Source organism: Paracoccidioides brasiliensis (assembly GCF_000150735.1).
Source record: "Paracoccidioides brasiliensis Pb18 unplaced genomic scaffold supercont2.1, whole genome shotgun sequence".
In the NCBI taxonomy this organism is placed as follows: Eukaryota; Fungi; Ascomycota; class Eurotiomycetes; order Onygenales; family Ajellomycetaceae; genus Paracoccidioides; species Paracoccidioides brasiliensis.
The window spans coordinates 1435239-1454233 of NW_011371358.1; the positions used below are offsets into that span (position 1 = coordinate 1435239).

At 45.5% G+C, this 18995-nt stretch overlaps 8 protein-coding genes across 8 annotated transcripts; 5 read left to right on the forward strand and 3 right to left on the reverse strand.

Moving 5' to 3' along the window:
• Nucleotides 1-142: 142 nt before the first annotated feature.
• On the reverse strand, nucleotides 143-1110 carry PADG_00441 (uncharacterized protein; the record flags this gene model as incomplete). Its single annotated transcript, XM_010757525.1, has 5 exons — nucleotides 143-234; nucleotides 298-397; nucleotides 463-517; nucleotides 573-757; nucleotides 826-1110. The coding sequence occupies 5 exons, from the start codon at nucleotides 1108-1110 to the stop codon at nucleotides 143-145; spliced, it is 717 nt and encodes a 238-aa protein (XP_010755827.1).
• Nucleotides 1111-1537: 427 nt separating this feature from the next.
• Nucleotides 1538-3358, forward strand: PADG_00442 (ADP-ribosylation factor GTPase-activating protein; the record flags this gene model as incomplete). Its single annotated transcript, XM_010757526.1, has 6 exons — nucleotides 1538-1603; nucleotides 1663-1798; nucleotides 1859-2042; nucleotides 2108-2835; nucleotides 2909-3232; nucleotides 3330-3358. The coding sequence occupies 6 exons, from the start codon at nucleotides 1538-1540 to the stop codon at nucleotides 3356-3358; spliced, it is 1467 nt and encodes a 488-aa protein (XP_010755828.1).
• A 706-nt stretch (nucleotides 3359-4064) lies between these two features.
• On the reverse strand, nucleotides 4065-6217 carry PADG_00443 (dihydropteroate synthase; the record flags this gene model as incomplete). The annotated part of the gene is made up of 4 exons (XM_010757527.1): nucleotides 4065-5079; nucleotides 5148-5356; nucleotides 5432-5957; nucleotides 6102-6217. 4 exons carry the CDS (start codon nucleotides 6215-6217, stop codon nucleotides 4065-4067), a joined length of 1866 nt encoding a protein of 621 aa, XP_010755829.1.
• Nucleotides 6218-7509: 1292 nt separating this feature from the next.
• On the reverse strand, nucleotides 7510-9147 carry PADG_00444 (uncharacterized protein; the record flags this gene model as incomplete). Its single annotated transcript, XM_010758051.1, has 1 exon — nucleotides 7510-9147. The coding sequence occupies one exon, from the start codon at nucleotides 9145-9147 to the stop codon at nucleotides 7510-7512; it is 1638 nt and encodes a 545-aa protein (XP_010756353.1).
• Nucleotides 9148-10723: 1576 nt separating this feature from the next.
• On the forward strand, nucleotides 10724-11050 carry PADG_11096 (uncharacterized protein; the record flags this gene model as incomplete). The annotated part of the gene is made up of 2 exons (XM_010758395.1): nucleotides 10724-10887; nucleotides 10981-11050. 2 exons carry the CDS (start codon nucleotides 10724-10726, stop codon nucleotides 11048-11050), a joined length of 234 nt encoding a protein of 77 aa, XP_010756697.1.
• Nucleotides 11051-14182: 3132 nt separating this feature from the next.
• PADG_11097 (uncharacterized protein) lies at nucleotides 14183-14395 on the forward strand (the record flags this gene model as incomplete). The annotated part of the gene is made up of 1 exon (XM_010758396.1): nucleotides 14183-14395. The coding sequence occupies one exon, from the start codon at nucleotides 14183-14185 to the stop codon at nucleotides 14393-14395; it is 213 nt and encodes a 70-aa protein (XP_010756698.1).
• A 555-nt stretch (nucleotides 14396-14950) lies between these two features.
• Nucleotides 14951-16375, forward strand: PADG_00446 (uncharacterized protein; the record flags this gene model as incomplete). The annotated part of the gene is made up of 4 exons (XM_010757528.1): nucleotides 14951-14963; nucleotides 15037-15337; nucleotides 15454-15955; nucleotides 16085-16375. 4 exons carry the CDS (start codon nucleotides 14951-14953, stop codon nucleotides 16373-16375), a joined length of 1107 nt encoding a protein of 368 aa, XP_010755830.1.
• Nucleotides 16376-17314: 939 nt separating this feature from the next.
• PADG_11098 (uncharacterized protein) lies at nucleotides 17315-18337 on the forward strand (the record flags this gene model as incomplete). Its single annotated transcript, XM_010758397.1, has 2 exons — nucleotides 17315-17536; nucleotides 18269-18337. The coding sequence occupies 2 exons, from the start codon at nucleotides 17315-17317 to the stop codon at nucleotides 18335-18337; spliced, it is 291 nt and encodes a 96-aa protein (XP_010756699.1).
• Nucleotides 18338-18995: the final 658 nt, after the last annotated feature.

Here is an 18995-nt window from a genome sequence, read left to right on the forward strand (position 1 = left end):
GCTGTTCGATGGCTTTCCAAAATCTGATTTGCCATCCGGCCAAAGATTCAACTTTCGACTTGATATCACCCAGAGTATGAACAGTCGCTCAACCGTCCTTAGGGTGGGGGTGGTATAGGGGGTGGAATTTGCGAACGTCAGTTCAACGCCATTGTATCCCAAAGATTTTCGTGGCAGTTTTCTTCGCTGCACTTTTAGCCGCCTCAGCATTCTCAAGATAGAGTCGTTGATGGCCTATATCCGTTTAGTCAATACAGACACTACGTCTCAACAATGAAACGAGCGAATACACTATACCTTTAACATCCAGGGCTAAAATATTGTATTCATATTCATGCGTTTCCGGGTTCTTTATTAAATGTACGCTGACAACCCCATTGTTGCGCGGACCACTGACCTATAAGCCCAAATCGTGTCAGACATGGTCATCTAATATCCCGTATGAAAAGGCCCCATACTAACATTGAAGTTCATTTTCATATGTTCGCGCCCTATTCTGTCTTTCTCAATAGTCGTGCTGTATGCCCATCAGCTGCTGTAAAAAAGAATTCACCCGATGGTGAGGCACTTACGCGATGGGCCTGTTTCTAGTCCATTTATTCCACGAAGTCTCTCCATAAGCCCGTATCTTATTCTTGTCTCCAAGTAACTCTATACACCTTGAATCCTCCTTTATTCGGTCTGCAGCACGGTTGAAATTTCGAGTTTTGCTGTCCGGCGCAAAAACTTCCTTGTACAGCAAAGTAAATACGGTCCCCTAGTTTTGAATTAGGACAATCCATTTGCAATCCGCATTAGTAACACTACAAATCGATCATTACTCACTGTCATCACAGCTCCGATAACAATGATGAGGAAGTTCGCAGACTGCTGAGTTGCCCTAGCCGCCTTTTCGCGCTTTGAGAGTTCGCCCCAGCGTACCCGACCGTCATCACTGGTGACGGTTATTTGTTTTCTAGTTGGTGGGGAACTTGATGACGATGTTCCACCCAGGCTGCTGTGAGTCGCGTAATATAGGGCAAGTGTTCTCCATGGTCTGATAGGATGACTTGTAGCGGGGTTTACGGCATAGATGCTGAGAGCATGCCGGAGTCGGGGGGTGTAAGTCATAGCTATGGCTGATTAGGGTTTCATTTGGCCGGGCAATGAAGTGAAAAACGGGAATCAAGCAATCCCGAATGGGGCCATATAATAGTTCATCAAAAAGCTGTCTGAACAGGATTGTCACTCTCACTCTGTATTCTTTGTTGAATCCCTCTCTATCCCATGCTTTTGATCCATTGGATCCAATATTACCAAGCCCTCTTTCGCGGCTGGATCATGTGAGTCATTAGTCATGAAGTTGCCATTAGCGCGCTTATGAGCGCTTGTTGGCGCTTGCCGAGTGTCATACTCTGCGCCTTCGAACCTTCGAACCACGCTGGCCGTTCAACTGCGCAGATTCAACGTCCTCCCTCCGCCAAACACACAATCTGCCTTTTTGGACTTACGTCCGCAACGTCTGTTCCAACCAGTACCTCCTGTACTGCTCTTCATAATGACTGCGACGAAGGCAGAGTCGCAGAAAATTTTCGAAAAACTTAAAACTAAACCTGCAAATAAGGTGAGCCCCCAAAGATGACCCTTCTTCCCTTCAGCGTAGGCACTAAATTGACTGGGCAGATATGTTTTGACTGCGGCACCAACAATCCTACGTGGTCCTCGGTCCCGTTTGGCATCTACCTTTGTCTAGACTGCTCGTCGAACCACAGAAATCTCGGTGTTCACATTTCCTTTGTTCGTTCGACGAACCTTGATCGTGCGTCTTTCCCCACATCCAGATATTTACCTGATATGTGCCTGCTAATGATAGATTTAGAATGGCAATGGGAGCAGCTGCGGGTTATGAAAGTGGGAGGGAATGAGTCTGCGACGAAGTATTTCCAATCACATGGAGGAACCGCGGCTTTGGCCAGCAAAGACCCGAAAGTTAAATACACGTCCACCGCAGCCGTGAAATACAAGGAAGAGCTGAAGAGAAGAGCAGCATTGGATGCTCAAGAGTGCGTTCCTTTTTAAATGAATTCTTTTGGGCATGTCCCGTGCTAATGAACCGTTGGACATATAGACACCCACATGAAGTTGTTATCTCTGATGTAGGCCCGAATTTTGCCTCTGATGGGGATGCCACCACTGGAGGAGAACCTGAAGAAGATTTTTTTTCTTCATGGGATAAACCAGCCATCAAACGGCCAAGCAACTCGCCCTCGCAGTCAGCAACCCCACCTGTAGTCAGCCGCACTGTTTCCCCGTTCCTCAGTGCTTCCGCAAACGGTCATGGAACCGCTCGACCAAAGTCCCCCCTTTCTGGTACGGAAGATAAAAGTACGGTACCTACCCCGCCAGTGGCTGTCCGGTCAAATCCCGCTGTGCGCAAGACTGCAGCCGCCGGTGCCAAGAAAGGAGGGATCTTGGGATCCAAAAAGGCACCAAAGCTGGGTGCGAAGAAAGTTACCCCCGCCGATGCTATTGATTTTGAGGAAGCGGAGAAGAGGGCGAAAGAAGAGGCGGAGCGTATTGCTAAGCTGGGATATGACCCTGAAGCCGAGAAGGCACAAGCTGAAGCTAAAACAGGATCCGCATCATTAACCACCAGAATTGCATCCCCTGCACCGGTTAGTCCTGCTCGAGGTGGTTTTGGAGCCACCAAGGCCCATGAAAGAAACCCCAACGATGTTGACCGCCTCGGAATGGGTATTGGCCGTCTGGGATTTGGTCAGGTTGGTGCCGCGCCGAAAGCACCAGCCCCTAACAAACTAGGTTTTGGAGCAACCAGCGCGCCTAATGCTGCCGATGGTAAGTAACATTTGATCTCTACATGGAGGCCTTTGGTTTCTTCTCCAGACTAATATCGTTTTTACCCGTTTAGCCGAGGAATTAGAATATGCCAGAAAGAAATTCGGTAACCAGAAGGGCATCTCCTCCGACGAATTTTTCGGTCGCGATCAATTCGATGCTGCCGCCCAGGCGGAAGCCAAGAGCCGACTTTCAAATTTCGAAGGCGCGACATCTATATCTAGCAATGCTTACTTCGGCCGTCCTGAAGATGACCTACCGGCTAACGATGAGTACGGTGGTTATGATGATCTAGAGAGCGCAGCGAGAGATTTTGTACGACGCTTTGGAATTACGGCGGGTGACGATCTGGAGAATCTGACTCAGGTGCTTGGTGAGGGTGCGGTAAGGCTGCAAGGTATGCTTTTCTCTTGGCTTCCTCTTTGTCCTTATTCTCATTGTGTACGCCTTCCACCATGTTACAGTGAGCTTACTTTTTATGGCCGTCTGGATAGGAGCTATTCGAAATTATCTTAATAGTTAAGAGACGGATTGCAATTCTTTCAGTTCCCTTGGTGCCTTTTGTTTTTCTTTTAGCATAAAATAATATGTCTATTTTCTCTTGATTTAATACATTACTTTCCGTTGGTTGCTTCAATTTGCTTGGCTGGCGACTCATCTTTGGCGGAAGGGCTATATCCAGCAATAATGGAGACATGCTGGAGACGAGGTCCACGATGACGACGATCGTTGCTGGCTACGACAGGGTGCAAGTTCGTTAATAATTTGTGTAAGTAGAATACTGGTCTTGCCTCGTTTTTCTCTTCTCTCTCTCTCTCTCTCTCTCTCTCTCTCTCTTTTTTTTTTTTTTTTTTTTTTTTTTTTTTTTTTGCTCTCAGCTCAGGCACTTTATTTGGGAATCTTTTCTTTTGATCAGGTTGAAGTGAGCATACAACTCCCATAAAACGGTAGATGCGATTTTGAAATATTTTTGTTGAACAGAAACCACGTTATAGTTGTGTGAAATAGTGGTTAATAATTCTCTACATTACAAATTTGGCCGTTTCTGCATAATCAGCTGGATAATAAATACAGACAAAAATTATCTTAACACAAACTTCGTAATACCTGGTGTTGAACATGAGACACAATATATATTTGGTATTACATGGTGTTGAACATGCTATTTATGCCAAAAAAAATAAATTGCTGCTGCAAGGGCAATGGACAACGATTATTTCCCTTTTCGTTCAATCAACTCTATCTCTATAAATCGCATCTGCCATTTTAACCACCTGCCTCATCTCGTTCACATTGTGCACCCTTACGATATCCGCACCACCACCTATAGAAGCCGTCACGCCTGCCGCTGTGCCCCAAAGCCGTTCACTAGGCGTCTGAATGCCTGTAATATTCCCAATAAAGCCTTTTAAACTCGTTCCCACCAGCCACGGGAAGTAACTCAACTCTTCAAATGCCCCCCTCAAAATATGCCCGTTCCTCAAAATCTCGAGATTCTGGGGTTGGATCTTCGCAAAGCCGATTCCGGGGTCGAGAATTATTCTCCAGCGCCGCATACCAACTTTTTCCGCCTCTCCGACTCTCTTTGTGAGTTCATTAGCGATGCCACTGATGATGCCGCTTCCGCCCCCAGGGCCATCGGCATATGCGCTGTAGTCGGTAAGTTTGGTCATTGTCTGCGGCGTGCCGCGCATGTGCTGGAGGATCACTGTCTTCTGAAGTTTAGCCATGGTAGCCAGCATGTTGGGATCCATAGTGGCTCCAGAGATATCATTTATGATATCTGCTCCTGCCTCAACAGCCGCCTCCGCGACACTAGCGCGATATGTGTCGATGCTGACTGCGATTTTGTTGGCCTCGGGGAGAGAGCGGATAAGCCGTATGGTAGGGATGACGCGCGAAAGCTCCACTTCTTTGGTCACGGGAGGGCAGCCAGGGCGGGTGCTTTCGCCTCCTACATCAATGATGGTCGCTCCGTTCTTGATAAAGTTGAGGATGGTCTCAGTCAGTGCGGGAATGTTCTCGGGTGAGTGCTTGCCGCCATCTGCGAAGGAGTCTGGAGTCACGTTTAGGACAGCCATGATGATGGTGGCGCGTTTGGGGTCGCTGGGGGTGAGGGGTGGGAGATGGGGGAATAAAGGGGTAACGGCAATTGGGGGGGGGTTGGAGGGAGGAAGCGAGTCTAGGTATGACCGAAATGAGAGGGCTTTATCAGATAGGGGAGGGTGTTCATTGGGTATAAGTCTATGGCTATGTTAGTAGGGAGTCAAACGTTGCTAACATGGGCATGACCCGTTTCAGTTGAATCGTACTGGCAAAGTGGTCGCAAGACAAATTCCCGTTCCAGCATAAATTTGTGGGGTATTTCCAGTCGAGGGTGTGAGAATTTTAAATCATTGTACAGCAGTATATCAAGATCGATATTACGGGGACCCTTGTCGATAATTTTACGTCTTCCCATATCTTTCTCGATTGACTGGAGGGTGTCTAATAACGCGATAGGCCCCATCGTAGTTTCGATCTGTGCTTGCCGTCAGCAGGTCAAAAATTCAAGTGACAACGTCTTTAGTGACAGAAGAGACTAGACTATCCAAACCTCACAGACGCCATTGATGAATTTTTCCTGATCCGTCACATACATAGGCGCTGTTTCGAAGAGACTGCTAGTTCGTATGATTTTGAGACCACGGGCTTCCATTTCTCGGCATGCTTGCTCGATCATGGCAATACAGTCGCCCATATTGCTGCCCAGGCCAATGAATGCCCGGCATGGCGACTGAGCCTCCCCAGTACTGGATGAACCAGCTGCTGGCGCTGGAGAGTTGGAATAGGCCTGCTGCTGATTCATGACGTGCGAAACGGAGTTCCTGACACGGGGTTTACGAGAGAAAAGCCTTGTGAACTGGCACGGTTGTTGCCTGCCGGCTGCATTTATCTGCAGGACACGGAGGCCACGTCCTGGCGCAGGGCTGCACTGAGAGAACAAGCGCTTGGGGTTAAATGTGCCTTCCCATGTACAGGATCCGTTAAGATGGCGACCTGGGCCAGAAGCAGAACCGCTGCCGCCCCGCAACAAAATGGACAGTGAGGTCAAATCACCGCCAACAAGGAGTGCACCTTTCCTTTATCCTCAAGTTAGCCAATCGGATCCAAAGAGGCTACAGTGCGGGGACCTGGAAACAACTGAACAAAACGGAAAACTACAAACCTTTGTGTGGACGCAATGCTGCGGATACTTTTCCGGCGACTGCTGAGGAATTTCGCACCGACTGGCTGAGGTGAAAGGCGAGGGCGAAACAGGTTGGCCACGATACCATCCCAGCGACAACACCTGTGCATTTGCATCTCTAGCTCTCAGGTGTGGAAATGTAGAGACAACCATGATGTGTGCGAGTTTTCGACGCTTTTCTACTGGGAGATGAGTTAGTTCATGGGCAGCTCTGGAACGCGCTGGGCTGAGTCATCCAGCAACGGCCAATCAGCAGCCTGTAGTTACCTCTAAGGTTGAAGCGCCCAAGGGTTTGGACGTTTGATCGTTGATCAATGCCGGAAACACGGGCGAACAGGTCGAAGGGTTGGTAGTCAAGGCCCACTTTTGCCAATCTCGAGAACCAACAGGGCTTCCGTATCTCTCTTCAACCTCAACGGCCTTCGACGCCAGGTTTGGGGTAGTTAATGGCCAGAGGAATATGGCAAGAATCAGCTGCTGCCATCAAACGCATGCAGAGATGTGACTAACTATGTAAGTTGTGTAGTTTTTTTTTTTTTTTTTTTTAATTTAATTTTTATATATATTGTATATTTTATATATATTGTATATTTTATTTATTTATTTATTTATTTATTTATTTATTTATTTATTTTTTTTGAGCGCCGTGGCTTATCATAGGGTGTTGTCCGAAACCACATTCAGCTGTCTTAAAAAGTATGCCCTTGTTTAAACCGGAGTTCAATGGTACGCTCAGGTTGGATGAAAGATAGAGACGTTGAAGAATGGGAAGATAATTATGGATGTTTCTCCAGGACAAAGAACCTTTGACTGATGTCACGGAGTGGTACCGTAGGAATTTCTCCACGCCTCAGTATCAGGAACAAACAATAGGACTCGCCCTCTCCCACTCGTTTCTCTACTATTGTTCCTTTCTTTCTATTTTCCTCCTTATATAACCCGTCATTAGCCAGCCCCTTTACGTTGTTCTCATTTACTTCTTCTGATCGACATGTTGAGGGCCTAGATTAAAACGAACGTCGCTGGTAACTTTTTGTCCATACAACACCTCTTATATCCGAAACAACGCCGCGCTGGGCCCAATCAATCACCGATAGAATTTCCCAAAAGTCTAAAAAGACTTTTGAAAAGAAAAGAAACAATCAATAGTATGGTTAACGGACGCCAAAACAAAAACCACATACTAAGACCGCGGGTGACAAAAAACCTCACATTGGGTAAAACCCAAGCTAAAGCATCATGTGAAGAGAAAGGAAATTGCTTATATACATACATGTTCAGGAAAGGTAAACCGACTTGCACGCATACTCCGATATACCAAAACAAATTCGGATTGGCTGAACAATGTGCATGCAGGATACCAAGCCGGGAGCCCAGCCAATCCTGGGCCTGGGAACCGAGTGCTGTTCGATCGTGAAGCATAAAGAAAGCGACTGGACTTCATTTCAGCAATGTAATCGTGGAGCAAGCTTATCATCAACCGGAGCAATGTCAAGGAAAGTACACGCAAACTGAATGAATCGATACACGTCGGCAAAATTCGACATGAGACCGAGCGACACCCGAATGCCACCGCCGCTAGGCATGCCCATATCGACCAGGAAGTCATCCCAACCCTTCTTCCGTCCATTCCTTGACTCCATTTCCGCCTCTCCGTCGAAGGCGCTAACGAGGATGTTTTGAGAGAGGTTGAAAGCCGCTTCTCCAGCACCGGGATTGCAAAAACAGCCTGTCCTCAGGGATATGTTAACGGCAGCGGAGCGCCTCTCGACTATTCGCTCATCAACCACCTTGCCAGTCGGCGTTATGAAGTTGAACGTGAGTGTTGCGCCACGTCGATGCGTGTTGGGAGCTCCATAGATCCGGATCAGACGGCAGCCGTTGGAGTGACGGAGGATAAGCATGGTCTTGATCAGCCAGTCCATTAGACACATGACACGTTCGTGGATTGTCTCCATGCCGATGCTTGTCAAATGATTGAGGCCAATGTGTACTGCCGGAAGGTTCAAATAGTTAACTGTACCATCCTCGAATGCTTCATGCCCGTCAAGGAGCACATGCCCATCGGCCTGGACTGAACTGCCCCAGACAGTCCCACCGGCAAACCACGGTCTGTTCAATCGGGCCAAAGCTTCCCTTCGAGCTATCAGACAGCCAACACCGGTCGGATAGCCGAACATCTTATAGAAAGAGATGGGTACAAAGTCGGGATGCCATCGGGAGAGGTCCAAGCGATTAGTCGCGACAAAGGCCGCTGCGTCGAGCATTACATCCCACCCCTGTTGGTGGGCTTTCTCAATCCATTCGAGAGGATGCTGGGTGCCTGAGAAGTTCGACTGAGCTGGATATATAAGCAGGCGGGAGTTGTTTATTTTTTCATCCTTTGGCAACAGGGCGTTTTCAAACATCACCTCGTCCGCACGCAATTCAGGCCATGTCACTGGGATATACGAGATTGTAGCACCCTTGGGTCGAGCGAATTCGCGAATCCCGTGAGCCGAATTATGGTTGTCCCATAACAGCATGATCTCGGCACCTGGGCAGAAGGGATATGATTCGCCGACCAATTTCATCGCATGGGAAGCATTAGCTGTGAAGATGACGGCGTATTCCTCGGGAGAGGCACGGAAGAATGAGTACACAAGCGTCCGCGCTTGCTCGTCTAATTCCGTGATGGCGCTTGAGGTTGGATTGAGCGAGTGAGGGTTCCCGAAGACGTTGCTGTGAAGAAGGTCATGGTGTGCACGCAGTTGGGAGTCTGCATAGAGTCCTCCGCCGGTGTAGTCCAGATAAATGTGGCCCTCTCTGTCTAGGGTAGGATAATCCGTTCGACGAATACGGTCTATCTTTGTGGTGCTGTTGAAGGTTGGATATTTTTGTCGAAACAGCTGTTCTACTTCTTCGACTTCTTTCTGATTTCTCTTCTTCTTCCTGGCCCATGGCCTCAACCATATCTTTCGCGGTATTGCTGGCGGTGGTGGAGAAGAGTAGCAGGCAGTGTGGTGTTTTTTGTCCTGCGGCCTCTGGGCTTCTTCGTCCAACTTGTTCTGCTGTGCAGTAAGGACACTAACACATGACCCCATTATCTCTGGCAGGGACAAGGATCGTAAGGCATATATATATATCTCCGAACTTTATGGATCCAAGTGCCGAAATGGAGTTCAGAGGGAAAAAAGATCAGAACAAGGTGTGCACTTGATACGTTCCTCTCTGACACATATATAAAAAAGTATGAAAAGTATTTAAATAATAGACTAATATAATTTTAACTCTTTCAATTTGAAACAAGGAAATCCACAACTCAGCAAAACCCAGGATCCCGGGCCTATACCACTCTCTTTATAGAAAAGGAAAACCATCCGATGTATGCTAATCAAAGCAACCCATGCGCCATGGTTTATTTACACGCACGATGGATTCGACCTTCATGGTGATTCCCAGAGGTAAAACTAAAAAAAAAAAAAAAAAAAAAAGGAAGTATACTGACCCAGCTGTACTCGCTCCCTCAACCAACCCCATGTTCACCGCAGGTTCATTCATTCATTGATTGATTCGCTGCTCGCACAGATGGTTATGCATTATCGTCGTTTGTACAGGTACTTGCATCTTTCCGTTGCTCCCCCTCCCCCCCCCCTCTCCTCTTCCCCCTCTTTTCCCCTTGCTTTCCATCTCTCCAGCACGAAGTGTTTGGGGAGTGGACTGGGAGATGGCTGCCTCTCTCCAATGAGTGTCGGGTATGCGTTAGCCACACATACCCTTGCTTTGTATTATGAGCCATCATCAAATGGACAACCTGGCATGAGACAACTAGGAGAAACGATTTATGTTTCTCCTTTTTAGTCCTTCAGGTCCTTCACCTCCGGTGCATGCCCTCGTTCAGTCCACGATCAGAGCGTATGGGCAGTTATCCCTCACAAGCGGAATCGAAAAGCACATCCCGCTAATATTTCCTCAACATGGCGGTGCATTGGGCCAACGGATGGTCGTTCAAACTAATTCCTTGTCGGTTTAGCTATCCCAGGTTACTGGCATCGCTAGAGAAGCTGACTAATTTTTATTTTCAGCATCAGCTTACGCCAATTAATGCGCTAAGGACTTTGATTCCTTCCGGAAACGTCCGTCTATGTTATTTTCATGATCTTTATTTTTTTTTCCCGCTGCGCCTGCACAGTCCATCGACCACATGTCATCATCCCATCGCCTCATTCTGTGTAGATCTCTGTCAGTGGGGGTTTTGGCGTGTCATATCTGTGCAAAGGACATACAGTGAAAATGCCTCTGCCTTTTGCTTTTTCTATGCCATCGGATCCATAGCTCATTGTACTCCGTATACGCTGGTTGAATATGGGTTAGAGAGTTGGGGTACATGCAGCTTCCAGACCCAGGCAGCAAATGATATCCCATATCCAAGAAAGTTCACGAGGCCCACCAACTCATTAAAACGAACTATATATAAGCTGACTCCGTCCCGTCTTCAGTATTTAGCCTCCCTGTCTTTACCCTCCCTTTCCTCATCAAGGTCTCGTTACTCTATTCCTGTCTAAATGCACCTTTCATTGCCGGTGTATATAATTACCCCCTTGCGGAACGTTCCCCTCCCCTCCCCAAAAAGTCCCCAATGGTGTGGTGGCGGATCTGGATCAACCATGGCGCTGTGCCATGGCATTGGAAAGGGAGATCAGACGGGTTGGCTTTGACATGGAAAAAGTAACCAAAGCTCGAACCAGATCACGGTCAAAGCTAGAACATCAGTTTGGCACCTTTGATCAGCAACCTTCGGTTAGCGTGGATCATTGGACATCGCTGAAGTGCAATGCCCACCAGTAACCTGTCTTTTCAGGGATTGCTGCTTACATCGTTACTGTGCTAATATCCGCTGGTTAAATATCATACTACTATACTACTATTTGCAATAGGACATGGGCGCTATATGCAGCCATACAAAATGCTGATGCACAACTTCTCAGAGACCTTCTTGTTATTTAGTTATAGCAGATTTGAAAGCAGGATAAATTTGTATCTGCAGTAATTTTTTGTACGTAGTACTTCCTATCCACCTATCCATCCAGTGGTGGTTGAGAACTGGAAGGGAAAGCGGAAATGCCTTTGAAGGGGTGGATCATGAACTGTATGGTCAAATTTAGGTCGGCCTTCCTCTAGTCTCCACTTCAGGGAATCATTTAGTGTCAATGTGAGATCCATATTTTGGGTTTGATGAATTGATGGCAATATGAAGTTATATTTGCTAAAATGTCCAGAAGACCCGAGAAATCAGAATCATGTTTCGTCTCACCCGACAGCTACTACCGTCTCTATAAACCAGGTTGAAACTCCACCGTCATAGATCCACGAGATGTGCCTTTACCTTTGTCAGGCAGCAGGATTCCGTGGTTGCCTTGATCGGATCAGAGCAAGGTCCATGATGCAAGTGGTGGATATGGATGGGTGAAATAGTGTTATCGTTTGGATTGGAATGAGTGAGGATTCTGTGCGTATGCGAAGCTGAGCAGATGAAACAGATCGAGCTACTCCTCAATGAGGTGAGACTGACTCTGAGGGATGAGAATTGATGATACCCGTAAGTGATATCCCAGTCACAAAAGTGATATCCTAGTCGAAGGTTACGCAGGTGGCGTCCCGAACATTTATGAAGATTAGTGGACTGCATGCCTCGACGTGTTCACAATGCTATCTATGATGCTTTGAACGGCAATGTTAATATCATCAAGTATGTCAGAGTTCTCAACGTTTCATTTGCCCTTTGTTTCCCTTCTGGATCTCAGGTAGTTAGTTGTTTACAAGCTAACATAACATAAAGTTACTCAACTACTAAGCAGATTTCAACTTCCAGTGTCCGCGAGCGTTCTCCCTGTCTTCAGCGATTCCGGTGTAGCACAGTTGATGCCCTGGATTTTTCAATCTCTGTGACATGTCTATTGCATTATTTTTTTTTAACTACATATGTATGTATGCACAGCACGCACATAATCGTGAACAGTGCACCGGCGGGTGTCCTCTACCTCCCTTATGGTGCGGTTGGACCGATTTAACTCGAAAATCCCTGAATGCTGTGTCACAGTAGAATCCATGAAGCCAATCCATGTATTCATGCGGGTTGGTTCGTTTCCTTTTCTTTTCTACTTCTTCTCTTCCACGGCTTGACTGTTCGTCAGGAGTGACGCAAAAACGCAAAGACCATAAAATTGTTATTCTTCTTTGCTTCTTTCGTTTTAAATAGTTAATTGTTTGTTAAACCCTTTGGTCCCTCCTCAATAATCCACTTGCTTCAATAACCCACGGCTTTGTGCATGAGATTTTGGTCATTTGCGCATAATTAGAGAGTTGCGATTTCACTCTCCCGTCCATACTGGTTTCTGTTGCTATTGACCGGGATATACTAATTCGTCAAAAATTTCCGCCGCGTATTACCAGAGGTGGAAGACAATTGCAGCTCCTTACATTCATTTATAAATTTTGAATTTCCATTGCAACCGTATTTTTTTATTTTATTTTATATTTTCATTTTATCAAATCATCCGTCAGACGTAATATTTTTTGTTTATATATTATTTATTTCACATTACGACCAGTGTGTGTCTTTGATCTGATCTACATATAAAGTTTAACTTCTACTGAATAAACTTGCATAAAATGAAAAAGAGGCATTCGAAGATCAACTTTATTGAGAAGGAAAAAAGGCTTTAAGTTGGTCTGCCAGGGTGAAGATCCGATTCGAGTCCGTCAGAGCTCGAAGCAAATTTTCTCCAAAAATTCAAGGGGAAAATTAACCTTCTTGTTCCTTGCCGTGGTAACTACCGATTGAACCGTGAACAGGGAAACTGATAAAATAGACCCCAAAAAACGGAATGCCTTATCCTTTTTTCTTTGTTACAAAAAAACTATACATATGTATAGCAATCTCCCAAGTGATTGGTAAGAAGCTTTTTTTAATTTATTTATTTATTTATTTTCTGTACCCTCTCTCTTTGTACAAGACCCCTTAGTACCAAAGGAGAGCTGCTGAGAGAATATTTGCCGGTCTCTTGCTTTTATATGAACTCGTGCGCCTAGGAGGGGGGCGGACAACACCGTTTCCAGTTGTACAGGTCATACGCGGCTATTGATGGGGTGACAGGCAATAATTGTTTGACCGGAGTTCGCCTTGCGTTCTTATCCAGCAGTCAATGGGATAAAAGCGTTCATTATCGGATTCGATCAGTAGCGCACAGCAGCTTAGTCGAGCAGACGGGAGAGACAGTAAAACGGGGAGCAAAAAAAAAAAAAAAAAAAAAAAAAAAAAAAAAAAAAAAGAACAACTTGATCGTGGCGGCAAGCAGTGGAAGCGGGTTTGAGAAGCTTCCTCGTTAAACCTGGATCTGCCCCGCTCGGAGGTGGGATGTTCAAACAAGACAAGTAAAGCAAAAGAAGCGAATGGGAAGGAATATGCAAGCCAGAACTTGAAAAAGCCCTAATTGTGCTGGTTGAACCAAGGGCCTCCCTGCTTCTCCAGCATGATGGGTTGGAGAAGGGCAGGATTTCGCAAGTCTAGGAGGTTTTGGGAAACCGGTCCTTCGGGAGTGCTCTACAGTAATTGGAGTGAGTGCATCGCCAGAGCATGGCCGAAGAGCTAGCTCTGCACGCTTCGGAGAATGCCCTCGTTTAAGACCGTGAGTGACCTGTGAACCCGGGCCGTCCGCGAGGCCCACTGTCATTGCTTAGATTCGCCGCACATGCAGGATCCGTGCAGCACAGGTCGAAAGCCGAGAAAGAGCTCAGTAGACAGACATTGGCGACACATAAATTATCTGATCCCACCATATAACTAGATAAGGTGTCGGGCGGTTCGTTGATCAGAGGTCTTATCAGGAATCGCTCTCTTGAGCGACATACGAACCCACACCGACCCCCCCCTCCTCTTCTCCTCTCTTCTCCTCCTCCTCCTCTCCTCCTCCTCAAACATCCTTTCCTCCCCAGTTGGAGGCATGTACTTGTACATGTACAGCCTAGACAAATGTGACCGCAAGAATCCACGCACACGAAGCTGTTGCTAGCTTGCAGCTGTAGCTTAATTTCTGCACCTATTGAAGTATCAGGCCAAGCTCGACGAGCCACATCAACATGCGGAGAATGCTGACTGCCAAAAGGGCATACGTAGTGGCTTCCAAGCATCTAGAGACGAATGAAAGACTTGGATCGCGGCCCGAGATTTTGCGGGGGAAGAAGCGCGGAGCCCGGGTTAACCTGTTGCCGAGGGATCTGGATTGTGGGGAAGAACCACATGACTTGCTCCCCCCGGTATTACGTGATGATGGTGAGGATGTGGTCACGTGATGCTAGCTAGCCGGATACAGTCTAGCGGTATCCACTGCCGGCTATACAGTGGCAATACGAAATCGCGCAGTGCTTAAATCCAAAGCCATTTTCTGATGCAAATTCGGTAACTAACTACTTGCAGTGCAACACATAATAATGTATCAGCACGTCTTTTTCGAGCGTCATTAGGCCTCAACTCGCTGCCATCTCAATCTCTTTTGCTCCGTAGAACATTCGTTTACTGGTTGTCTTCCTTTGGAGCGGATCCGCAAAATATCTCGGTTGTCCTTGCAGTGGTAACGGCTCCAACCGAAAATCACCGTAGCATTTCTCTGCTGCTTACCTGTTGTGACTTACCCGAACTGCCATCTCTGACAAGCCGAGGCATCTCCAACTCAGCCAAGCTCGCAAAAGCTGAAATAAATATCTGCGACTTTGTGCTTCTCATCTCCATCTATTCTCTTCCATTCCTAATCTCCACGTCATCTTTCATTCTCTGCAATACCACCTGTTCACTTGCGAAACGAACGTATCTCGTTTTCTGAAACGCTTATAACCACTCCTCAAAGCAAAATGGCATCTCCTCGTAAGTCTCCGGATATCGCGTCCATCGGCGACACAAATATTCACTCCTTTTGACACGATTTTAAATTTCCAAGACTCATTGCTAACGACCAATGATGGTTCTTGCGGGGCAGAGCAACTTCGCACGGTGACGACTGATCTCCTCGGGATCAACCACCCAGTCATCTTGGCTGGTATGAACGTTGCGGCCGGTCCTAAGCTCGCCGCCGCCGTTACAAATGCTGGAGGTCTCGGGGTTATCGGAGGAGTCGGTTACACTCCCGATATGCTGCGGGAGCAGATCGGGGAGTTGAAGAGCTACTTGAACGACAAAAATGCGCCATTTGGTGTGGATCTCTTGCTTCCTCAGGTTGGAGGCAGTGCGCGAAAGACAAAGTATGTGGTTTCCCATGATTCTGTTTCTTCGACACATAACGGGTCGCAAAGGGGAAACGTGTGCTGCTCAAAAATAACACAGTGAACACTAATACCAAGACAATCTAAAACAACAGCTATGATTACACCAAGGGCAAACTGGACGAGCTTATCGATATCATCATCGAGAGTGGCGCCCGCCTCTTCGTCTGCGCCATCGGGGTCCCGCCAAAGGCTGTTGTCGAGAAGCTCCACGCCAACGGCGTCCTATACATGAACATGATTGGCCACCCCAAGCACGTCCAGAAGGCCATCGATATTGGTGCGGATCTCATTTGTGCCCAGGGTGGAGAGGGTGGTGGCCACACCGGAGATGTCCCCACCTCCGTCCTCATCCCCACAGTTTCCAAGATCTGCGCCCAAAACATCAGCCCCTTCACCAAGAAGCCCGTGCAATGCATTGCTGCTGGTGGTATCTTCAGCGGCCAGTCTGTTGCCGCAGCTCTGATGTTGGGCGCTTCAGCCGTCTGGGTTGGTACACGTTTCATCCTTGCCGATGAGGCTGGTGCCCCCGAAGCTCACCAGGAGGCTGTCCGTACCGCTGGCTTTGATGACAATATCCGCACCATCATCTTCACGGTATGGAATTGGCCCGATTTCCTTGCTTTCCTATGAGCTATTTTTTTTTTCTTTTCTTTTCGATCCCCCTTTTTTGCCCTTTTTAGCAGGATTTAATCAGCGCCTTTCATTACTAACATACCATAACAGGGCCGACCACTCCGCGTCCGCAACAACGCTTATATCCAGAACTGGGAAGAGAACCGTGCCCAGGAAATCAAGGAGCTTACTGGCAAGGGTATCATTCCCGTCGAGCACGACTTTGAGAACCTCCCAGAAGATGCCGACGACAGCGTGCTTGAAAACGCCCGGCCTTTCCTGATGGGCAAGGTTGCTGCTGTTGTCAATGAAAAGAAGCCCGCTAAAGCTATTGTTGACGAGCTTGTTGGGGATGCTGTGAAGTGGCTTCAACAGGGAAGTAAGATGATTGCTAAGCTGTAGATGTCTTCTTTTTGCATTTGCTTTTGTTAAGACCAGTTTCTTTGTTTCTCTCTCTTTCTCTCTCTATATTTTGTGTATGTGTGTGTGTGTGTGTGTTTTTGGAGAAATTGGGTTGGAGTGGACTTTAACTCCTTTCTTTTTGGATGAGAAGAACAATCTGTCACCAGGACTAGCAAATAGTCATGAAATTGATGAAATTAGCTGAGCAGGGCAGTAAGTCCTGGAACATGATGTCATTGTATTATCTACATATTGATATCCTGAATGTATAATGTTTTCTCCTTCCATGTACACTTCCTTGCATTATCCTGTTTCGCTTCCATATCCCCGTCTACGTTTCTACCATGGCCAGGTTATTTCCTCCGTTATGGGCCTCATTGCTCTCCCCAGTTGTCTACGAGAGATACCTGCTCCATGGATTTCTTCCTTGGTGGGTACATTCGTCTCTTGAAAATGTTGACCTCTTTTTTGCTAAGTTTATGTTGGAGCCTAGGCTTCCTATTATGGACTAGCGCACCGCACAATAGTATAGCATCCCTGAGATAGGCTACCAATACAACCACTTTAGACGTCCAACAGGTTATGGCCCGGATAGCTTGTTTTTCTTTTTGAAGAGCCTTTTGCACTACTTCCGCACCCTATTTCTTCTTCTTCTTTAATCTGAGGTATAAAATGTCTCATGGGGACTGGATTGCTGAATTGCAGCAAGAACCTAATGAAAAGTAACTGTTTTGAAAGCTTTGATCACAGGAAACAGGTTGAATCAAGGGGAGGTAAACAGATGCCTCCAAGAACATGAGCTGCAGGACCATTGAATACTCCTGCAAGCAACAACATGAATAGAGATGAACATGAATACAGTACACCTACCCCTGGACTTAGGGGAGAAACTGATCAAAGAGATGAAATAAATATGAATGAAAGCAATATGAATATGATATGAATGATGATGAAATACATAGAAGACAGGACAGACAGATAGAAAGACTCATACAAAGACTAGAGGAAAACTCAGATTTCTTGTCAAATACTACTAAGAATTCCATCAAGAATAAAGTTGATAAATTTCACAAAGATGTAAAGATTAAGTTGAAAGAAAAGCATGTAGTCATTCTCACTGAAGTCAATTATCTGAAATGGAAGAGCTCTATTCTTGCAGATGTTCATTTGATTCAAACAAAAGATGTTCTCAATAAACAACAAACAGCACCTCCTACCATAGTTTCTTTGGAAATTGAGCTTTGAAATAAGAAAAATTGATGCGTACAAGCAATCAAATAGGTAGGATAAATCATGTTTGATTCTCTTCTAATAAGATAGGCAGATGCCCTGCTATATATACACATTATAATCGCTCTATATGATAGGAGCGATTGTATAGAATAGGAAATATAGGAAAGATTGAGGCCTCTGAGTGGATTAGAGAGGGGAGAATAGAGAGTAGATACTAATATAGAAAGGGGCGAAAGAATAGAGGTGGAACGCTGCAAAAATGAACTTCTTTTTACAATGATCTTTTAATCTTTGAATGCAATTATATATGATTCTCTAGAATCACTGGATGAAGATTCCTATCTAATAGCAACTATATGAAAGAATCTTGCTAAGCACTACACTCTATCTCATGCAGAAGAACACCTTTAAACTACTAATAAGTTAAAAGACTTATGGCTTAAAAACAATGATTTTCACACTTATCTTGCAACTTTTTGAGATCTAAAGGCAAAACTTGTATCTCTAGGTGAAAATTGAGCTAAGAGTACTTATTATCATCTATTCATACGAGGACTGAGAGACTGGCAACAGGAATTTGTTAGAATGAAGCTGGATGATTTCTATACCATCAAGTAAAGCTCTATTCAAAATCACAACCTTGATAAATTGATGAATCAGTTAGCTACTCATGTCACTATCACTACAACTCATCTCAACTCATCTGCCGTGAATGCTCTTACTGAATGATTTGATAAATGTCAATGCCACTACTGTGAGAATACAGAGCATATGATCAAACACTACTGGTTCAAGAACTTAAATCTCACAAGCATTAGATAGTAGAAGCATAATAAGAAGCATATTGAAATATTGAAAAATAGAGATAGAAATAAAACTAAGAATAAAAATAAGAACAAAGATAGAAATACAGAGAATCTACTTGCAAGTCAGTCAAGTCAAGCATTTTTTACAACAATTTCTTCAAATATTAAAGAACTTTTGAGAAGCCAGCCAGGTTATAAGTGAAATAAGAAAAGAATTTGATAAATACAGCAATTAGAAAACAAGATAGATTAACAGAGAAGATGAATATGATTGATTTGAGCAGGACAGCAGCTAAGCTAGCCAGTCTATATTTCAATCAGACTCTTTTTCAACCACTCTATTCAAATCTAACTCATCATCTTTACCACATGTTTTCTCAACCATATTATTAAAATAAAGCCCAATAATGAAGCTGCTATAGCTGCTGCTATAGAGAATTTAAAAAATGGTGTTTTTCAATCTGAACAAGCTGCTGCTAAAGTATATAACATCTCATGAAGCACATTGAAGAGCAGAAAAAATAATTTCATTTAATAAGCAATTGCTCATCAACATTGATAAAAGTTGATTTCAGAGCAAA